The sequence below is a fragment of the Dermacentor albipictus genome, chromosome 8, assembly GCF_038994185.2.
Source record: "Dermacentor albipictus isolate Rhodes 1998 colony chromosome 8, USDA_Dalb.pri_finalv2, whole genome shotgun sequence".
Taxonomy (NCBI): Eukaryota; Metazoa; Arthropoda; class Arachnida; order Ixodida; family Ixodidae; genus Dermacentor; species Dermacentor albipictus.
Genome location: NC_091828.1, coordinates 127639237 through 127662629, shown reverse-complemented (window position 1 = coordinate 127662629; position 23393 = coordinate 127639237). Strand labels below are relative to the sequence as shown.

The following is a 23393-nucleotide window of genomic DNA, read 5'->3' as shown; positions in this document are numbered from 1 at the left end:
TCTTGTTCGGTGCATTCGGCTTGCTCTGCTGGCCACCATATGTGTTTTTGTGTCCCGCACTGTTATAGCACTGTTGTCATCCTTCGGGAAATGCAGGATGAAAAAATATATATATATATTTTCCCGGGAAATTTAACCCATGTAATGATCACACCCCTAAATTTGCGTCAATTTTTTTTACACGAAATTGCGATCATTATGCGAGTAAATACGGTATCCCTTTAATCTTTTGTTTGGACTTGGCTGCATGGCAGTTGTGTTGCCAGTGCATCCCAGTGGTGACAGAGTGCCTTGTCTGTCCATCCAGGTGCTCGAAAGTGTCAAGAAGAAGAACAAGGCTGGTGTCAAGATCCAGAACAAGCAGATCAAGGACCACCTGTGGGTGTTTGTCAACTGCCTGATCGAGAATCCCACGTTTGACTCCCAGACGAAGGAGAACATGACCCTCCAGGTCAAGAAGTTTGGCTCCAAATGTGATCTCAGTGACAAGTTTAACAACCAGGTGAGTCTGAGGATGAAAGCACCTTGCATTTATCGGTGCGCATTTTCTTCACTTTTATTGCACCTTGATGAGTCACGGCAGCTCATTAGAGTGAATGAATGGCAATGACAGAGAGATGCACATGGAAACCAGGCACAGCGCATGCATCGTCTTTACTTGCATGGAATTATCATGCAGCACTCTGCTGCTGGCACCTTGTCACTTTCGCTGCCTTCAGGCGACCATGAAGGAAAGAGGCGCGTAGACACTGGGAGAAACCACCAATTATTGCAAGACTTGCCAGGCACCTTCATTTCACTATATTCTGCCATTACCGTATTTACTCAAGTCTACACTGGCCCAGGTTCTAAGCCGACCCTCGAATGTCCGAAGCCAGGGGAAAAAGAAGAAAAAAGAAAAAAAAGAAGAAAAAGAAAAAAATACCTTCCCTCGAATGTAAGCTAAACAAAAAAGTGAGGACAGCACTCACAAAATGAAAGCAGTATTTATTTAATATGAACATGCCGAGCTCACTCTATGTCATCATCACTGCTAGCCTCGTAAGCTTGCGGTCGTGCCCACGCATGCACAGACAGTGCGGCACTGCTCGTACGCATCGAAATGCGGTGATCAGCTCTTCTCTGTTATCGCGCGCTTATCTTCCTTATCACAATCATCTCCTTGCTGCGGCACACGCAAAAAGCGTCTCCCGTTGCCCCCTCATACGACGGACGTCTTTCTCATTGATGCTGATATCCCGCCTGGCTTGAACATTTGACAGTGCCTCTTGTAGGGGTTGAAGGACGGACGTCGGGATGAAAACCAAACTTGGGAGGGTTTATTTTACATTATTTACAAGGAGGTGAGAGTCAAGTAACAGTCGTACAGTCATTACGGGCCGGCAGCAACTCGGACGCTGCGGCCCGCGGCAAGAAGTTCGAGAGAGGTGAAACAGGGAGTCAGGGACTATGCTCTGGTCTCTCTGGAACGCTTCTTATAAACCCTTCGAGCACTGGAAGTCGCGTCATGTTCGACCAATTGGAGAGTCCGCTCAGATGACGCCACTTTCAGCCAATGGTAGGCGCCCGTGCGATGGTGTCATACCCGGCGAAGAGAGTCGCCGCTTGGGCCCCCTTGCTTGATCACTTGATCTCCCTGCGCTCTTGCCTCGCAGAATTGCAATCCACTTCTTCTAAGGTGGAGAAGGAGGGGGGGGCGCTCATGCTCCATTGTACGAGGGCCCACCTGCTCCCGGTGGCTCGGCTCCGCGGTGGTGGCAAATGCCTTCTTCAAAGGCGAAGGGGGACGATTGGGCTCTATTGTCCGAGGACCCCTTCTAATCCCGGCGGCGTACGACCTTGTTGGCTGCAAACTTGTTTGCACTTGTCTTGTGGCCTTCAACTTGTTTGCCTGGGCGCTCCTCTGGAATGTGCTTTCCTGCTTCTGCATTCCTCAATTAGCTGTGCTGCGATTCGATGTGGTCTGGGGAACTCGAAGTAGCCTCAGGAAACGGCGCCATATCTAACACGCTACGGCTAGCACAACTTTTCGTTTGTGGTATTTCCTGTTTGGTGCCATTATGATGACGTCACGCCGCACGCTGGTACTTAGCCACCATACCAATATGACACAGGTCAAAATGGCGATGTTCTCGTATACTTCGGTTGGCTACTGACGTGGCTAGTAGTGTCTTCGATACTGACTTTTCTAGACAGGGCTAGCTATGCACCATATTTATCATTTTCAATTACAAACTGACCCGTTTTTTAAAATCCTTGTATCTAAGCTGACCCTAGAGTTTGGTACAGTCGAACCTCGATACTATATCGAACAGCACGGTGATCGCGAAATAGTTTTGTACAGCCAAAATTCGATATATAATATCATTTAAGAAACGCATAAAAAGCTTCCGCAAATCATTAAATGAACCACGGGCGCGATAGGGGCTCGTTGTTTGGAGTGTGCATTTGGTTGTGCCGCATGCTATTGACCTAGGCCACGCCGACTTTGTCAGCCGCATGAAGTTGACGCGGCCTACGCCAATCGCGCGTGGTGCAGCCAAACACGTGCTTCGAACAACGATCCCCAATCGTGGCGCAGTAAATACTCACTTGAAGCTCACACAAAGTATTTATTTTGCTCCGAACAACGATCCCCAATCGTGGCGCAGTAAATACTCACTTGAAGCTCACACAAAGTATTTATTTAGTTGGCTGAAAGTACTGCAGCGATACGCCAGTGCCCCCTTTTGCGCTGCCGTAGTGGCGTAGAAAGGCCAAAGCAGCTACAGCCCCAGTTGAAGTCGAGAGCGGGGCAAAATCAGCGCTTGGCGAGATCAACCTTGGCAGCATCTTCGTTTAGCTGCTACTTCTGCTGCGATCTCCATGTCCGTCAGTCGAGGCATTTTCAAACACTGTCAATAATAAAGTATTAAGTGGCATCTGTCAAGGCGTCTATGAGTGAGCCCGGTCAGCGCGCGCCGTTGTGCGTCTTTGTGGATGCAAACTGCCAGTCCTCGCAAGGCGTGGTAGGCATAGAGTGTGGCACCGAGGAGAAGTCAGTGTGGCAAATGCAATGCGTCGTTGACGTTGTCAAACTAGCCAAGCAGCCGCGTGTGTACGCTGCTACTTTCAAATGGTGCGTTCGGCACGATCGATGTGTACAGCTATAGTGCGCGGCAGTTGGGAACGCTCATTGCGCTACCTCTCTCTTCGAGGGTGTTGCGGGAAAGCTCGCCACCTGTCAACAGAGCACATGTGGTCTGGGGTTCGACATGCCCATTTACGTCCGACCCGTTCGAAATAAAAAATTAAAAGTGCATGCAATTATCCAGGTGATATAGAAAGTGTTCGATATACGCAATAATTCGATATATCCGTGTTTGATACAGTCAAACCTCGATATATCAAACACGGATATATCGAATTATTGCGTATATCGAACAATTTCTATATCACATGGAAAATCGCATGCATTTTTAATTCTTTATTTCGAACGGGGCCGGATGTAAAATCGATATATCGAAGGGCGCCATTCGAACGTAGCGGCATACACACGCGGCGGCTTGGAGCCAGCATGGCCGCCTCGATCACACGCGCACGGCAAACCCCGCCGTGTGCGCGTGATCGAGGCGGCCGTGGAGCCAGTTGGAGCGCTTTGTCGGTGCTGAGCCACACAACATGTGCATTGCGGACTTCGTTGGTGGTGACGACAGCACCGGAACAGTGGCGGAGTTAACAGACGTGGAGATCGCGGCAGAAGTGACTGCTGAGCGGCCAAACGAAGACGCTGCCGAGGCTGATCCAGCAAGCGCTGATATTGCCCCGCTCCTGACTGCAACTGAGGCTGTAGCTGCTTTGGCAGTTGTACGCCGCTACTGCGGGGCAATAGAAGGCACTGGACTGTCTCTTGTGGATCGTTTGGACTATGTTGAGGACGCCGTGGTCAAGCACGTGGTTGCCAATATGAAGCAGGCTACGCTGCTTCAGTGCTTTCAGCGAACTAAATAAATACTTTGTTTGAAGCGTCATGTGAGTATCTATTGCGCCACGATTGGTTCATTGATTGATTTGCGCTAGTTTTTGACGCGTTTTCTACGTGATTTTATATATCGAATTCTGGCTATATCGAACTAGTTTGCAATCACCGCGCTGTTCGATATATCGAGGTTCGACTGTATATCAAGGTTTGAATGTATATGATTATTTGAAAAAAACTATCGGCCTAGATTCAAATAGATATGGTACAGTGAGACCTCGTTAAACGTTAGTACTGTTTAACCGAAATAACATAAGATCGCCCACTTACCCGTCGAAAACGGAACTCGGAGAGTGCGATGAAAGGGGAAAAAAAACATGCAGTATTTATTCACTCCGCGCGACAAAAGTGTTATTTTCGTTTGATGCTGGCGGCCTGGCACGGCGACAGTGCCCTCAAACTTGCTGAAGCTGCGTGCCAGCTTTTCAGCCGGCCCCTTTTCTTGGCAAACACTTGCATGGCTGATTACTTATTGGTGTTACGTATTCTCCGTGCACGTGTGCAGTAGTGCTGCAGAAGTCCCGGGGCGCCTTTTTCATTGCTGGGTGCCGGAGTTTGGAATACTTTACGTTTGGAATAGAGTTACGTTGTCGCGCCCCCGTTCCCGTCGCGACGATTGCATTCATAAGGCTGACGTAATGCGTAGCTTCTGCCACTGCCGGGCCTGAATCGCCCGTGCTGTCGCTAGTCGACACTTCAGCAACAACAGAGGCAACGATGGCGAAAAGTTGAACCTCATAGCCGACATCTCTTTGCAGTTGCAGCAGCGCTGCCGTGCAACTTCTTCGCATTTCAAATGCCACACACCGTAGTCAACAGCAAATCCCTGTCGCGTGCCCGTGCTGACTTCTTCAGGTCACGTTCGATAGCACGGTCGATGTCTAATTTTTATTCTATGCTGAGCACCTGGCATCATTTTTATCCGAGCTTCAGCATGACACAAGTCCTAGCTTGCACGACACCACAACGCTCTCTGGCACGGCTTCGAAATGACGTTGATGTGACTTCACGCGCAAACACACAGGGCGCTTTGAGGCCGTTGTTCCGATTTCTGAGGCTTGCTGTTCTGTGGGGCCACCTGATGGAGATGACAAACCGCCGGGTTTGCGTGACAAAAAGTAGAAATGCTACGTTTTAATGGATGTGTACGCAATAAGCTGGTACGGTTTATGCGGATACAAAACACATTACGTTCAATGCCCACTGAGTTGGGGATTTGACTTTACTACTTTAAAATGAAACTACTGTATAAGCGGGTACGGTGTAACGAGGTTTTACTTTATATCTTTATTTTACAAGAAAGAAAAGATATCAGGCTTGTGGCCGGGGATACATCAACCGCACTGCAACCAAGTAAGAAATAAAGCAAGTAAGATAACCAGATCAATGCGTGCGTGTGGCAAAACAAAGATAAAATAAATTATATAGCAATGGTTATCACATTCTGCAAGGCGCATGTGTGGCAATATGTATATGTGGCATGTTGTAATACTTAATCGATGTTGTCGTTGATGATTGTTTAGGAAGGCACTGCTGTTTGGTGGATACACTATCGTTTATTTTGACATCCGGCGGCTGTCACAGTGTTGTATCTTGAGCGCGATCTGTGATGTGGACAAAGTGCTCACCCATGCAGGTTCCGTATCTTGAAAGCGATTCGCGACGTGTACAAAGTGCGTCCACTGCTTGTAGCTTCGTATGTGCTGTGCTGTCGACATTTAGTTCGCATTGAAGCGATAAGCAGCACGAAGGTCAATTCGCTCACTGTTGCTGCTTATCTTCGCTTATGTTCGCTTATCTTGCTTAATTTGCTATCACATTGATACTGCGACTTTTTTCGTTTGTTTTTTTACTTTGAATGTTCGTCACTCACTCTTTGCAATATAGCTGGGAGACATTGCGATGAAAGTTTCAGAAGTGAGGCGCTTCTGGTATTACGGACTTTGGATAAAATGACCGTTTTTGTCAGATTATCAGGGTCCGTTTTAACAAGAGTCGACTGTACCATGTCTATGGTAGAGAGAGGATGCTTTATTTATCAAATAAAAATAAATTCGAAGCCCTCAGCCCAGGGCCTTACTGGCATAGTTCTTAGTAAGTGAGGAATACGTAGACAAGACATCATAGTCCATTGCCCCTGGTGCCTCACCAGTAGTCTTTACCACAGAGGTGCTGTGTATGGCTTGCAGGTGCTCAAGTGCGGTGTGGTGGAGGCCGTCATGTCGTGGGTCCAATTCAAGGCCCAGAAGCAGCTTGGACAGAAGTGCTCGGCCAAGAAGCACTCCAAGCTCAAAGGCATCCCCAAGCTAGAGGATGCCAATGACGCGGGCACCCGCAACTCTGTCGACTGCACCCTCATCCTTACTGAGGGAGACTCGGCCAAGAGCTTGGCCGTGTCAGGACTGGCAGTGGTTGGCCGGGATAAGTTCGGCGTGTTTCCGCTCAAAGGCAAGATCCTGAACGTTCGCGAGGCCACCCACAAGCAGATCCTTGAGAATGCTGAGATCAACAATGTCATCAAGATAATGGGCCTGCAGGTACATTTGCATAATCCTGATTAGGTCACTTGTGCTAGAAGTACCAATTTGCCATGAAATGTCATTGATTCAGTCCTTTTTAAGGGAAGACATTCCTCGAAACTATTTTTATTACTTGCATTAGAGGTTTCAAAATTCAGTCAAGTATAGAGTTTTCTATGCAGATTTCAAATATGGAACTATCTTTTGTGTAGCTGTTATAGTTTTAAAGTCATGTGATGCACAATGGCAAAGTATAGTCATCATTACGGGCACCTTTTTATGTCATAAATTTTCACAAAAAGCATCGTGCTGTAGCTTGTTTAGCTTTTTGTAGATCGTAAAGGGCTGATATCTAGCCAAACAGTATGTGCAATTACTGAAACTATGCAAAAAAATTAGAACACCTCAACTAATCTTTTTCTCAATTCTCTGAAATATAACAATGTACTTTTGCAACTTACTGCTCAGAGATATTGCAATTTCAAGTAGATATTAGCAGTGTACATATCTTCAAGAGAATGTATACCATATTTCGTTAGTATAAGACACTTGTAAGTGTATGAGGTTATTTTCATGTGATTGTGCAAAAAAATTAGTGGAAATGTCCAAATTTTTTTTATAGTTCGACTAAATGTACACGCTGTATGAATAGATATCGGCACTTTGCGGTCTACAAAGAGCTAAATAACCTACAGCACAAAGTGTATTGTAAAAACTTTACACAGCAAATTGCCCGTAAAATCACCCTATTTTGCCATTGTGTAGGACTTCATTCAAGAACTGTAGCAGCTACATAGAACCTAATGATGTATTTGAAATCTGCTTGAAATGCTCTATAAGTGGGGGGATTTTGAAATCTCTAGTACAAATATTAAAGAAATGTTTTTTCGAGGAGTGTCTCCCCTTAATTTGGAAAGTCTGGTAAGTTCAACTTACTCTCTAATCACGACAAGTGCATGCATTATTTAATGGCATCAAATGCCCCTTAACTGACACATATTTTGCTGCGCAGCAATTAATTGGGACGATCTTCAGAGTGCATCCAGAACTACAAAAGTGTGATGCAATAGAGGTACTAGCATTCAGCTGAAATGAAACGCAGAGTCTTGCCATGGTCATCAGCAGGAACTGTACAGGAACAACATTGCGCCTTTTCATTCTCACACTTATTGCCATGCATGATACTGCATTGGCCACGTATCTTCGGAACTGTGTGGTCGCCATCAGTGATCATGTCGATAGCAACCACATATTCATCTGCAGTGGTTGGAGTGAGCTGTGTTTTCGTTTTGGTTTATGGGGCGCCTGCAATGTCAGAAACCTGATAGAAGCCGCTGAGAATGAAAAAGCAAAATGATTAAATCTGCCAAGCACTTTGCAATAAATTCAATTGCCGACCTGCTCACTGGCAGCAAATGAATGATATGCCCACGGTAGTGCTAAGCACATCTACTTGGATGAAGAAACGTGCCTCATGCTGCAGTGAGTGCTTACCTGTCACAAGACAAGAGTTGCAGCTTCTGAGCTCATTTTGAGCAAGATATCGAAGGTTGTGGATATTCTCATTAAACAAAGGCAGGATGATGTATCAAGTATTTGCTCACTGTTTTCTCGATACATTTGGTACTTCGACATATGGTTAACTCAGAAGTTTTTTCTGCTTCTGCAAAATCTGAATTCTGAGTTATTGCTACATACAGTGGATTTCCGGTAATTCGACCCTGTTGGGACCAATGAAATGGATTGAATTATCTGATGGGTCGAATTAAACTAGGTGCATAAAAAAAATGTCAAAACACACTGCCAATTCATTTGGCAGTACTTGCCAGACTCTAACATACCTCTGAATCAAATGAGGGCCCAATTTTTATGTGCACCCAATTTTTTTAGCAAGAAAAATACATATTGCAAAGTATGTGTTCGGCCTCATGTTTTTTTTTAAAGTCTGCTTCATCTCGCAGTACATTTGTGTTACGTAGTAAAGCATACAAGCATCCTGTTTTGGTTACCATAGGTGTAAGACGCATGCATGCTGACTGGCCAAGTTTGAATGATCTGATGAAGGCCAATTTTAGGATCGAAATAACGAAACTTTGGGCCCATAGAAGTGCATAAGTGCCGATCGGGAACAGATTAACTGAACAAACAAATCAACTGCTGTTGAATTACTGGAAGTATACTGTATGCAGCAGCAATCCTTCTGTTCAAAAGCACAGATCCGCTTACCTCACTTTCTTTTCTGGTGCGCAGTACAAGAAAAAGTATGAGTCCGTGGAGGACCTGAAGACTCTGCGCTATGGCCGCCTGATGATCATGACTGATCAGGATCAGGACGGCTCGCACATCAAGGGCCTGTTGATCAACTTTATCCATCACAACTGGCCGTCCCTGCTGAAACTGCCATTCCTCGAGGAGTTCATTACTCCCATTGTTAAGGCCACCAAGGGCAAGACTGAGCTGTCGTTCTACTCTTTGCCAGAGTTTGAGGAGTGGAAGACAAACACTGATGACTGGCAACGCTGGAAAGTGAAGTACTATAAGGTGCGCTCCTCTGTCACGGTTTATTTAGTCAACCGTTAAGTAGGACTCACTGAAGCAGTAATGATCAGAGCTTATTTCCTTTGTAATGCAACTTGCCTACTTCTCTCTGTGCCCACTCAAGTGCCATTTGCGCCAACTATGCAAAAGTGCGTTTTTTTTTGTGTTTTCACAGCAATGCAACGTTTTCAGTAGGGTTATGCACCTGCTGTCAACAATTGTTTTTTTGGATGCCTTCGCAGCACAGCCACGGTACCTCATAAGGCTGTTTCACATGACGAAAAAAAAATCATTCTGCTGTGTACGTCGCAAAGCGATTTTCGCTAACAGCTTTCACATGTGTTTGTGGCAGCGCGATTTCCGTCACTGTGATGCGTAATGTTGCTGCCTGCATCGATAAATAAAAACAACATGGAAACTAGTCAAATATTCGAATTTCCCTATTGTTATTCGATAATAGACAAGTAGAATGATCGACATTTGGGCGAGTTGGTACTGGTTGAACATCTCGAAGGGGCAGCGCAATATGATGAAGACAGAAGGCAGGAACACGCTGCCCATTCAAGATAATAGATAAGCACGCCATTTTCCGACATTTAAAAGTGTGGAGACATTACGACAGCTTGCAGATGCGGTGAGTGAGACGCTGCTGCACAACACCGCAAGTATGAGCGTGCGGTGTCGGTGGGGTGGTTCCGTTTAGTACACTCTAGTTTCATTATCATTATGGAAGCCACAACTTTTTACCTAGATGATTATTTGCTTTTGCAGAAGAACAAGCTACTGTTGAGTGTGCATGCAGCTGGCACAATTTGTAGTGATGAAGAGGTTGACGACGGTGGCAATCGAGTGGTTGTGCCTTATGTTGAAGCGGCGTCCTTCTCCCGATCTGGATAGCCTGCAGCTTCTCCTTTTAAACGAATTGTGTTAGCGGAAGAAAAAGAATTGTTTTTGAAGCTATTCTGTTGAGCAGCACTTACTGATTGCACAGTAATAACAGGCTTTGCCATATGGCTGTAAATTACTGCTGTACTACTCCAAGTGTTCCAAAAAGACCAATTTGTCTTCTTCAAAGCTGCTCCAAAATGTTGATATGGCTGGTCCTAAACTGCTCTAGAACATTTTTCCTGTTCCAAAAATTGCTCCAAATCCTAAACTGGCTAGACCAGCACTGGGTATAGGCAAGTATACCCTGGCTGTTTGGCATTCCGGAAGTCATGCGATTGGCAACTTAAGGTTGAACGTTTATTTAATGAACTTCAGTTTAAACAAATTCTCAAGGTTACAAATCATTTTCATTCCACGTTCTTATTTAACAATGTTGTGTTTAACAATGTAATTTTGTTTTGCAGTACAGATTTATAAGTCCACATGCATTGCATGTATGTACTTGAAGCCTTGCGGTGAGCAAACGAAAAGAAACAGATTGCCCAACTCAGAAGTCATCATTTTACAAGTCCTTTTCGTCTGCAAACATTGTCGGGAAGCAGCCAGAAATACAGATTATTGAATAGAGGATGGAACATCCTACTGTGTCGTGTTGTCCTGGTATGGGAACGACACTAGATACATTCTATTCATATTTGCTGGTGCATTCCTGAATGCATCAGTCGTCAGTCAGAATAGGAAAAAGCCGACCAAAATTGGAATGCCTCTGACAATGAAATCAACATGCATTGTTTTGGTGTGGTCACACTGTGTTGTTATCCTCATCCTCGTTGCAAATGAATACCACAAATGATGTTATGCTGATCTTGGTTTTATGAATCCTATTTTGAATTTTCAAATGTGTTATGAAGCATTTTGGTGTTCTGAAGTGTGAAGTCACAGAAACTCAAGTGTGAGTGGCAGTGGAACATGCTGTCCAGGAAAAGTGACTGACGTAGCCATGCTAGAACACATAAGCTGGCATAATATTTCGTAGCGCTAGATGATTGCATGTTGTGGCATAACCACACGATGAGTAATCAGAGTTTTCGTGATCTGCCTTTAAAGCATTTTGTTTCTCCTTTGTGAAATGACAGGGTCTTGGCACCAGCACGGCCAAGGAGGCGAAAGAGTACTTCATTGACATGGCTAGGCACCGAATAAAGTTCAAGTACCAGGGTGGTGAGGACGATCGTGCCATTGAGCTGGCCTTCAGTAAAAAGATGATCGAGCAACGCAAGGAGTGGTTGCGCAATGGCATGGAGGAACGCAAGCAACGCCGCGAGCTGGGCCTTCCCGAGGTCTACCTGTATGGCAAGGACACACGTAACATCACCTATGAGGACTTTGTCAACAAGGAACTTATCCTGTTCAGCAATATGGACAATGAGCGTTCCATCCCATCGCTCGTCGACGGTCTCAAACCGGGCCAGCGTAAGGTCCTCTACACATGCTTCAAGCGCAACGACAAGCGGGAAATCAAGGTGGCGCAGTTGGCGGGTTCTGTGGCCGAGCACTCTGCCTACCATCACGGTGAGGTGTCCCTAATGTCCACAATCATCAACCTGGCGCAGAACTTCGTGGGCAGCAACAACATCAACCTGCTGCAGCCCATTGGCCAGTTTGGCACGCGCCTCCAGGTAAACGGTCCCTTTCTGCAGCTTGAGTAAATTTAACGCAGCAGTCAAATTACTCATGTAACTGACCACACTACATTTCATACATAGCGAGCAGCACCTATAAGGCTAGAGAGATTTCTTTCACTGCCCGTGTTCGGGACAAGAAAGAATAGGCATGTCACAATATGAAGGAAAGGTTATAGATATGCATCATGTAATTTGATATACAGTGAAACCTCGTTAAACCGTAGTCGGCCGGAGCTCGGAAAAAGTATGTACTAAACGATAGTACTGTTTAAGCGAAATAGCATGAGATCGCCTACTTACCTGTCGAAAACGGGACTCAGAGAGAGTGCGATGAAAGGGGAAAAAACATGCAGTATTTATTCACTTTGCGGGACGTAAGTGTTATTTTCGTTTGATGTCGCGGCGGCCTAGCACGACGACAGCGGCCTCAAACTTACTGAAGCTGCGTGCCAGCTTCTCAGCCAGCCCCCCTCCTCACGGCAAACACTCGCACGGCAGATTCCTCGTTGGCGTTACGTATTCTCCGTGCAGGCACGCAGTAGTGCTGCATAAGTCCCGGGGCGTCTTTTTCATTGCCGGGTGCCGGAGTTCGGAAAACTTTTCATTTGGAATAGTTACGTTATCGCGCCCCTGTTCTCCTTGCGACGATCGCATTCATGAGGCTGACGTAACGCGCAGCTTCTGCCACTGTCAGGCCTGAATAGCCCGTGCTGTCGCTTTCCGTGTCGTCCTCATCACTGTCGCTAGTTGACACTTTGGCAACAACAGCGGCAACGATGGTGAAAAGTCGAACCTCGTAGCCGACATCTCTTCACGGTCGCAGCAGCGCTGCCGAGCAACTTCGCATTCCAAATGCCACACACTGTAGTCAACAGCAGATCCATGTCGCGGGCCAGCGCCGACTCCTTCGTGTCACGTTCGGTAGCACGGACGATGTCTAATTTTTCTTCTATGCTGAGCACCCGGCGTCTTTTTTATCCTAGCTTCGGCATGACACGAGTCCTCGCTTGCAAGACGCCACAACGCTCTCTGGCACAGCGTCCATGTGGCGTCGAAACGATGTTGATGTTGATGCGGCTTCACGTGCAAACGCACAGGGCGCTTGGAGGCCGTTGTACCGATCTCTGAGGCTTGTTGTTCTGCCCAGCCGCCCGATGGAGACGACGCACCGCCGTGTTTGCGCGACGAAAAGTGGAAACGCTACGTTTTAACCGATGCGTACGCAGTAAGCTGGTATGGTTTATGCGGATACAAAATACATTAGGTTCAATGACCGCTGAGTCGGGGAATTAAATTTACTACTTTTAAACCGAAACTACTGTTTAAGCGGGTACGGTTTAACGAGGTTTTACTGTAGCATTAGATCTAATACTTCTGTGTTATAATATAGTTAAATCCCGCTACAACAAAATTGACAGGGCACGCGAAAAATTTCGTCACGGAAATTCGTTGTCGTGATATTATTAAATACGTAGGCGACTCGTGGCTCACTGATGCAAAAAGCGAGCTTTAATTTCAAAGATCGGTCAGCTTAGCTTGTTTGCGCTTTTTTCCAAGCGATGGCACAACGCAACTCTCGCACGCTGCCAGCAGAGCCATTGTCTTATCGTCATCCTGGGACACGATGCAATGCCTGATTGTGTCAAATGCATCCATGACTTGCGATGTAGTCGGTGGTGTGGCCTCGCGTTGTGTGGCTGTTTCATCTTGTCTGACGAAGCAGTCTCTTCCCGGACGCTCTTCAGGATTTCTTGGTCTGTCAATTCTTTCCGCACCACCACGCACGAGTCGGCTTGGATGTACTCGTTTGGATGTACATCGGCGGGTACATCTCCACTTTCCTGCAGGGCTGCCCCACGCGGCTGTGGCTTCATTAGACGGTGACCCGTCTCTATTGCTACCTTTATTCTCAGAGTCCAAAGTCTCAGCAGCCTGCATAGTGAACCCAGCATGGCGGAAGCAGCTGCAGATTATGGTGCTTCTCGTTGCGCACCACGAAGCTGCAATCATTTGGAGTGACATAAAGAGGTCCAGTTTTGTTTTGCGCCCAACTGTGTGTTCAGAAACAGCCTTTTAATAAGGCGCTCACAGTAGGCTCGCTTGACGCTTTGAATGACCCCTGGGTTGAGGGGTTGAATGATAGAGGCGCAATTTGGTGGGATAACTTTAACTGCATGTTTTCCAGCTCGACATCCTCTATGATGCGGGCGGAACAATTGTCTAAATGTAGACAAGCCTTTCGGCCTTGCCGGCTCAGGTTCCGGTCGAAGGCGTCGACCCATTCTCCGAAAATGGCCCAGGTGACCCATCCATGCCCGAGTGTTAGCCACATACTGTATTTACTCGATTCTAACCTGCCCTCGATTGTAATGCACAACCGTTTTTCGTGACCAAAAAAAAAGGGGGGGGGGAAAGAAAACCGCTCTTGATTGTAATCCGCAACCGTTTGCCGTGACCTAAAGGAAGAAAAGTCCTTTACAGTACTGTGCACCTCATTCTTTCATACAACTTTTTCTCATTTGGAGAAAACAAAAGATTTGGTTCCAATGTACTAAAGTTGCGATAAATAAAAAAAGTCACAATTTCGCTCGAAAAGTGAAGCATTGATTACGATAGCATATTAGTAAGCAGCTGTACGAAAAATAAAGATGGTAGTTTTATCGGCCGTATACACTTTTAAACATCGCTTATTAACTAAATTAACAAGCATGGTGTCATGCACACACAAGCAAACATGAACACATTTCACTCAATGACCGCGGAAACTCTTTAAATGCTGTGGTGAAGAAGTGCGGTAGCAGCAGATAGGGAATTGGCCTTTGTCCGGCCCCTCGCTTCGGCGCCAACTGCGTGACGAGAACACAGCACGGTGCGCCTAGATGCGTATTTCCGTCACAGATCGCTTACAAGATATGGGCCGCGCCGTACGTAGCAGCCGCCGGTGTAGAACGCCTCTCCTTTTAGTGCCAGTCCCGCGCGCAAGTTTCGGAAACTTTTAACGCCTGTGATGCGGCCCGATTTCCGTCCATCTCCGCACATGTGATCGATTTTGATGATGAACTCGACATGTCTTTGCGGTTGGCACTTCCATGCTGATAAGAGCAAACATAGAAAACGGGAAGACAGATGGCGCACTAACCTAAACCAAAGGAAGCATTGCCTAAGCTCACACACTACAGCACTGTAAGCTATGACAGCTAGGCTCGAAGCACGTACGAGGTGGCCATATTGAAATGCTGATGGCGATATGGTAACGCTGATTTAGGGTCTTACTCGATTCAATTTGCACAATTTTTGGACCCATTTTATTATAAAGAAAGTATGCGTTAGATTTGAGTACATACGGTACTTCACAGGAAGGCACCTATTTTCTTTGAAGCAGCGTGGTTTGGCACTTTTTCCGATGACGAAAAATGAACCATCCGAAAAAAAAGTTCGAACCGCCCATATTAGCACACTGGAACACCGTTATTCTCTTCCTACCGTATTTGCCTCCGTAGCAGCACAGCCCCTTAAAATCCAGGGCTTGTCAAGGCATGAAAAAACAGTTTTAGGGGTTTCGATGAGCTACAGTTTAAATAATTTTGCTCACGTCTGCTCCGTAAAAACTTTGTTGAAGTGTAAATGTGTCCACGAGGTAGGTTGTTTTGGCGAGAATTTCGATGCATTATTTTCTATGGGACATTGATGAGGAATGAAAAAAATCTTCATAGTGGTTAAAATTTTTTTGAAGTGGGCTTCGTTGTGCCGGTATTTGACTCTATGACAATTGTTACGTGGAAGGCATTGCAAATCTGAGCATATATACCATTGAGCGAATAGAATGGTATGTTGTAATGGCCACGACACATGGCTCTTGCTCACTACAATGACATAGTATGCCATGTACAGAAAGCACAGAGGGGCACAAATAACCCACGCTTTTATGTAACCTTCATGTTGAGAAGGTGTAGTTTTAGAAGCATCACACATAAAAAGTAGCTAAACTGCGAAATGCACGATAAAAACTTCTACGGCCGGACTTGTGTAGCTTCTGTAGCGTGGCTTACTATGTATGAAACATAGTATAAGGTCAAACTTAAGTGCATAGAGAAAAAATCGATGTGAAGATTACATATATAATTGTGGCTAAATATTGCAGCTCGAGGGTGCTGGTTACAGTTACCACAGTCATACAAACTGCCTATACCAATGGGCAGGATTTCTTTTAGAATGGCAACACAGCTGTCTTTGGATTTGCAGTTTGCATGACGATTCCTTGCCGGTGTCCTTTGTAGGGTGGCAAGGATGCAGCCAGCCCTCGATACATCTTCACAATGCTATCTCCACTGGCACGCCTCATCATGCCGGCATCAGATGACCCCGTTCTGGAATATCTATTTGACGACAACCAACGCATAGAGCCAGAGTACTACATCCCCGTGCTTCCTATGGTCCTGGTGAACGGTGCTGAGGGTATCGGCACTGGCTGGAGCACCAAAATTCCCAACTACAACCCACGTGAGATTGTGGCCAACCTGCGCAGGATGATCGCTGGCGAGGAACCCAAGCCCATGAAGCCCTGGTTCAAAAACTTCCGAGGATCTGTGGACCAGGTGAGACCCATTATTTTAAGAAGCTGCAGGCAATTGGCCTGAGCAGGAGGGGTATAAAGAGTACGCTCGTTAGAATGGACCTGCGTACAACAGCCTTTTGGATATAACTGACCATTTATACAACATTTATACAAGTACCTGCAGCACCAAAAGGGCATTATTGCAGGGGGGGACAATTGGAGGGAAATGAACATGTGATAAAAACTTAAAAAAGCTAAGCACAGGTGGTAAAAGTAACAAAATACATAACATTGATGAGTCATGTCGACGGCAAAACGATCTTCAGGGAACTGCGGTGCAAAAGTGCAACACAGAAATGGAAAGGATACACTCTCGCATGAAGTACAATGCCAGCCAAATGATATAAAGTAAACGGGATGATGATATACTACGGCAGACTGCGAGACAATAAAGAGAGAAACTCTGAACACATTTTACATTCACCAATGCTCTTGGGAAGCCTATTCCGGTGTGCGGAAGCATGCGGAAGAAATGAATTACGGTAGATATCAGTACGACAGCGCATTTCAAGAACTTTCAGCTCGTGATCACATTGTTTAGAGATGAAGTGGGGAGGGAAAATGTATAAGTTCTTATTCTACCATACCTTATTCTACCATATTTCAGCCTTAGTTTGTTCTACCTATTTTATTAGTGCAACGAAGTTCGCTTTTAACAGACTGCACTACAACTGACTATCGGCTGCAGCGGATGAAATTATTGTCAATTTTTTTCAAAATCGGTTGTATAAAACATACTTTTGCCATTCGATGCGGGCTGAGAACTGACTTGTGAGGGTCAGCTGGCGATCGCAGCTCATTAGCGCGCCCACGCCCAGTGCCTGTGGCTTCGTATGCGCTGTGCTTTTGACGTTTAGTTTGTGGACAATACGAAGGTCAATTTGCTCGCTGCTGCTGCTGCACTTATTTTGCTTAATTTGCTATCACAATTGATGCATCGCCTTTCGGGCGAAACTGCACCTTTTTTGTGTTTCTTACGTTTGACGTTCGTCGCTCACTCTTTGCAATACAGTTGTTAGACATTGCGATGAAAGTTATGGAAGTGAGGCGTTTTGGATATTATGGACTTCGGATGATACGGACCGTTTTTGTTGGATTATCAGGGTCCATTATAATGAGAGTCGACTGTATTTTCAGTACCTAGAGTTAAGAAGAACACACAAATTTCCATAAACACTGCAAATGGGCTTGTGAAAAAGAACAGCTCGAACTATGCTGTATTGTACAGTATGCTCTAAGTACAGTGATCGTCGCAAGTTATGACATTTAACTTAGCAGGCAAGAATATTGAGGTGAACAAGAACATACATAAATCACCGCCTGACAGAAAAAAAATGTAACTGCTTAGAGAAAAAAAAAAGTTCTCCTTCACTTCTGATAGTGCAGTGTGAACATGAGTGGTTTGAAAGCGACGTTTCAAACCATCATTAGCGGGCTAACGATGCCCAGTGGGTGTGGTATGGAAAGAGTTAAGGCACAGGTTGGCGAGCACACCTAGTGGGGAATTACTCAATTTTCCAAGTTAAAATGAGCCAAATGCATGACGTTTTTGTGTAACGGCTTTCTACTTTAGTTTTGTTACATTGACAATGTAATTGCAATGTTCTAACATATCAAATTAACCCAACTTGCTAATAAATGCACATGCGTATCATTACTCAATATTTGAAGCTTAAGTATTCGTATTTGAAAATTTTGATATTCACAAGACCGTAAACTTTTTTTTTTTTTTAATTGTGTTGTTCGAAGTCCAGTTTAGCTTTGAGTCATTCCCACTTCCGGGACCTGCTTCCAGAAATGCGGCAGCAATCCGCACAAGATAACAAGAAAACAAAAAACATGTCACGTTGTTTTTGTTCATCGAAAAGAAACCTTTGACCCTAGCCCTATCACTGCAAAGGGTCCCCCATCACTTCCACCGGTCCGCAAGGGGTCCCGGACACATCTAGGGCCGTGAACCACTGTTGTAATGCATTGTTAAAATCGTTACCGTGAATGACTAAGTTCCTTGTAGTGATTTTGTTGGAAACTATGGTTGTGGTTCAGCAGGCAGTGTTGCTGTAGGGGTACAGGTGGTCTGTGCCTACGAGCAGACCTTGTGCTGATGATGCAAGCGCTGCCACACATGCAGGTTGAGCCCCAGCGTTTCCTGATCAGTGGCGAGGTGGCCATCCTGAGCTCGACCACAATTGAGATCACCGAGCTGCCCGTCCGCACGTGGACGCAAGCGTACAAGGAGTCGGTGCTCGAGGCCATGCTGCACGGCAGCGAAAAGGTGCCGCCCTTGATCACCGACTACAAGGAGTACCACACGGACACCACTGTGCGTTTCGTTGTCACCATGAGTGAAGAGAAGCTGTCCAAGGCCCGTGACGAGGGTCTGCACAAGGTGTTCAAGTTGCAAACTTCGTTCACCACCTCGTCCATGGTGCTGTTCGACTCCAAGGGTGTTCTAACCACATTCCGCACACCTGAGGAGATACTCAAGGACTTCTACGAGACACGCCTTGAAGGGTGAGTGGGAAGGCTCGCAGGGGCAGCATCACAGGGAGGTCTGACGGAACAGGCTCTTTGTATACCTACCAACCTTTATGATTCTGTTGAAAGGTGCCCAATTTTTCGAGCTTGTTTACACTTGTCATATCGACAGCAATTAAATTTTCAGGTTCTCTTGTTTTTTTAATTTGCGTTGAGTTTAGGGCAAAACATATTCCAAAATAACATTAAGACAGCTGCTGGCCTACCTTTTGTAGCATACAGTAACTGACCGATTTTTCGGAACTCGCGAGAACCGAAAAATAATCCGCTAGATTGAAGTCAGAAAAATGAAATTTATAAGGTTTAGAGCGACTTAAGGAAATCCCTAATAATACCTTGCCTTCAAGGGCAGGGCATTGCGTGGAGGCGATCATATTTGCTTAGATTTGGGCAAGAGTGTCGTCTTCATACACAGTCGACAATGGCGTCACCACGTTAATGATCTCCACCAACTGAGTTCACCATGGAGACAGAAGAAACGAGCCCATGTTTCTTCGCTCCACTAGGCTCTCGCAGAGGCACAGGAGGTGACGCTGATCACACTAACGCCAAGCTGCACAAACATGCACAAAGATGCGGCAATATCCCATGAACAAACGAACCATGTTTCTTCGTGCCACTTGGTTCTGGCAAAGGCACAGGAGGCGGTGCCGATCACACAAATGCAAAGCTGCACAAACATGGGTGCCGATCACACAGATGCGAAGCTGCACAAACACGCACATTGACGCGATGTCTCCGAGACACACCAAAGCTAGCATAGAACCAACTTTTCTTAGAGTTGTGAACATCTGGCTCTGAATGTCAAGGTTCTATGCAAATACCATACCTATTCAACCTATTCGCTTCGGAATTATGTGATACTAATTATCATTTGCATTGAGTTCGCTTTGAACGAAAAAAGATAGATATTTGCACAAGCCTAGTTATTTGACTAGATTTCTTGTCCTAATTAGCAAGGGCCAAAACATCACAATGTTCCGCCCCTACGTAACCATGGCTAATCTTAGAAAACAGTTTCGGTTTCTTTTCCCAGATGATCAAGGAAAAGAAACCGAATGTGGTCCATAGAAAATTTATTACGATTAATTATTTAGGGCACTCTGAGGCTTTCAGTATTGCTTCTAAAGTTTTGATGTTTAGTGCCTAATGCTTACTACGAAAAAAAAAGTGATAAATATAATGACTATGCTCGTGAAGTGGTCCAGTTTTGTGAATTTATTGAAAGGGGGTTGATTTGGTGACAGCAAAAATTGGCACATTGCCAGTGCATGCTTTGCTCTGACTTGTTTTTGTGGGGCTGTGGACTACGATTCGTGTATCTAATCTGGGTAGCTGAGCAATTGGGTGTTGCATGTCTGTTCTCATGACATTCTTTGCCTTTTATTGGCCGCAGGTACAAGAAGCGTAAGGCATACATGATGGGCCTTTTGTCAGCCGAGGCCAAGAAGCTAGAGAACCAGGCACGCTTCATCCTCGAGAAGATCGACAACCAGATCAAGATAGAGAATAGGCGCCGCAAGGAGATGATCCTGACGCTGCGTGAGCGTGGATATGACCCGGATCCAATAGTCGAGTGGAAGAAGCAACAGGCCCAGCAGGAGGACAAGCAGGATTCACAGGACGATGAGGAGGACGAGAAAGACGAGGACAAGGACGGTGGTAGTGCGAGCTACAACTACCTTCTGGGCATGCCAATGTGGAGCCTGACACGGGAACGCAAGGAAGACCTGCTGGCCAAGCGAGACCAGAAGCGAGAAGAGGTGGAGACACTCCGCCGCAAGACTCCTGAGAACCTATGGGACGAAGACCTGAATGCATTCACAACGAAGTTGGATGAAGTGGAGCAGGTTGAGCGAGACGACGAAAATTCCACGGGGACCAAAGCGGTGGGTCTCAAGATGGCGTCCGGCAAAGGTGGCCGGCCTAAGGGTGGCTCCAAGAAAATGGAGGCCGAAACGCAACCGTCACCGTTTGGAGAACGCGTTGAACCCAAAGTAGACTGGGAGGCCAAAAAGAAATCTGAGAAAGGCACTGGGCCTGGGCGCAAACCAAAGAAGTCGTTTGACGAAGGGAAGAGTGAAAGTGGGGCAGGAGGAGGAGATGATGGCGAAGGTTCTGCACCAAAGCCAGTGCGCAAGCGTGCTTCTAAGGGCACGGGCGAAAAGAAGAGGACGCCGAAGAAGCGGCGCAGAAGCTGGTCAGGATCGGACACGTCTGACCAGTCAGCAAAGAGCTTTGGCTCCGATGATGAGGAGAGGCCGAAGATACCTCCAGAGCGACAGACTTCACGGCGAGCGGCACTGGCACGGCCAAAGTACAAGATTGACGACAGCGATGAGGATGATGACGATGACGACATGGGTGAAGCAAAGGTCAACGAAGGTGTGCTCGAAGACGTGGAGGAGTCTCGGCCATCGGAACCAGCAGCATCAACAGAGGATGGCCAAGAAAATGGCCGTGTCCGCGGCACATTTGACAGTGACAGCGATAGCAACCTAGAACCCTTGACAAAGAGGCTCAGCCAAGGTGGGAAGGACAACTCTGAGACGGCGTTTGACTCTCTCTTTGGTGGAAGTGGTTCGGCAAGCGGCTCAAAGGCTCTTGGCTCGCATAAAAGTGTGGGCAGTGGGTCAGACAGTGAGCCACCACGTGTTGCACCAAAATCGGCACCTGCTCCCAAGAAGGCGCCACCAAAGAGGAAGCCGCCGGCGCAGAGCGACTCCGATGCATCCGATGTTGACGAAGAGGAATTTAAGCCGAAGAAGGCTCCTGCAGCTCGCAAGCCCGCAGCATCAAAGAAGAAACCAGCCATGAGTGGTTCCGACGCGTCTGACCTGGACGACGACGATTTTAAGCCCAAAAAGGCAGCTCCTGCACGAAAACCAACAGCTCCCAAAAGCCGGAAGAAGAAGGTCACGGACTCTGATTCCGATGGGGCGCGCAAAAAGTCAAAGCCAGCAAAGAAATCAAAGAAGGCCACATCTTCGGATGACGATGACAAAATGTCAGATAAAGACGTTGCAGGGTCAATGGCACCACGTATGACAACTGGCCGTGCCAAGGCGCCGGTCAAATACAACTTTGGCACTGACAGCAGTGAAGATGACTTTTAAATTATGTCTTTGACTTGTACCTCCACTTTCTTTGTTCTGTCTCCCACGCTAAGCATTTTTAAGCCTTTGCTTTTAGGTGTGTTGCACAGTCTTATCTCTCATTTCCTTGCATTGTCGTTTGTCCTGTTACATTCCACCTATTACCCCTTGCCAGATGGAGCAGGACGACTCCACTTTGTACTGTTCTTTTTTTTTTCTTTCTCCACTTTGTGCGGCTAACCTGTTTAGCATTCATCTGTAGGTAAGGTGTACTAGAAAGGCTTTGTGGAGGGAGAGGAGGGGGCTCCGTGGGAGTATTCATCGTGGTGCATTTTGTAATACTGGTGTGTAAAATTGACAGCCAGCTTCATTATATTTTATTGTTTCTCACTGAACTGTGCACATTTCATCTGCAACTGGCATCCTCTGTATTTCTTGGCGCTGGTGCAGGACCATTCATATTCAAACAATTGTTCTCAATTGTTTCTGTTGACTGAAGGCGGTTTTGAACTGAAAAACACTGCAAAATTCACTATTGTCATATATCGAAACATAGGTGAAACTGACTTTTGTTGCTATTTCACATTTCTTAATTGCGGTGCTGACAACAAACTTTGACCGATGTGCATCCTATACTATCACAGTGTAAATATAGCATCTAATGCAAACCATAACTCATTGTTTTAGGTAAGTGTTACTTGCTCCTCCCCTTACCAACAAACTCCGATCCACAAGGAATGCACATTGTGCTTCCAAAGGATGCTGGGACTTCGGAATTGCTTTGGTTTAAGCCCTGTGTATAGAACTCTGCCCTGTCAGAGTGTATGTGAGAGGGTTTGTGCTGCGTGATGTTTTTAGCTAATGGCTGCTCACTGAATGGCGGTATAATTTTCCCATTTGGCCTCTGAAGCTTTCTAGCACACTGTACCGCCCTACACGTTTCCCTGTCCAGCATTTTCCACATTGTTGACCATACCATGCCATTTTCCTTTATTCTGCCGATGTGCTACTGCGCGAAGCACTAGAATTCTTAGAAATGAGGCATATACTGGTGACGGTCACTTGGATATTTTTTTATGTTGATATGCATTAGACATTGTATTTTGCTTCGTATTCTATCACTACAGTTCAAAGTGAGCATTTAGGAGGTCTGTACACTTATTTAAGACGGTGTTACTCGTGGCTTTTCCATGAGAAATGCATTCATTTCTGATGTGTTTTTAATGTTTTTAAGTGTATAAAACAATAAATGTTTCGTGCATACTGTGTGCTCCCTTTGTCTCTTGAGCAAGCTGTTCATTCAAACCTTGTAATAGCGCAGTTGCATGGCACTTGAAAATAACTTGTTAAATTCAATATTTGTTCTAAACATACACATTGGATGTGGTCAGGGGAAAAATGTGTGAATTATATGTATGCTTCGTTCTGTCAATTGGTTAAGTACCGTATTTACTCGCATAATGATCGCACCACTAAATTTTGTCATCAAAATTCGAT

The 23393-nt window shown here is 45.9% G+C and overlaps 1 protein-coding gene across 1 annotated transcript in view; it reads left to right on the top strand.

Moving 5' to 3' along the window:
• The window catches only part of LOC139049165 (DNA topoisomerase 2-alpha-like), a 29464-nt gene extending 6302 nt beyond the window's left edge, over positions 1 to 23162 (top strand). Inside the window, exons 4-10 of the mRNA XM_070524435.1 lie at positions 308 to 502; positions 6208 to 6555; positions 8788 to 9078; positions 11100 to 11642; positions 15926 to 16243; positions 18395 to 18777; positions 20198 to 23162. Coding sequence (XP_070380536.1) covers positions 308 to 502; positions 6208 to 6555; positions 8788 to 9078; positions 11100 to 11642; positions 15926 to 16243; positions 18395 to 18777; positions 20198 to 21917 — 3798 coding nt within the window. The 3' untranslated portion in view covers positions 21918 to 23162. The remainder of the gene's footprint in view (positions 1 to 307; positions 503 to 6207; positions 6556 to 8787; positions 9079 to 11099; positions 11643 to 15925; positions 16244 to 18394; positions 18778 to 20197) is intronic.
• The last annotated feature ends 231 nt before the right edge of the window (positions 23163 to 23393 follow it).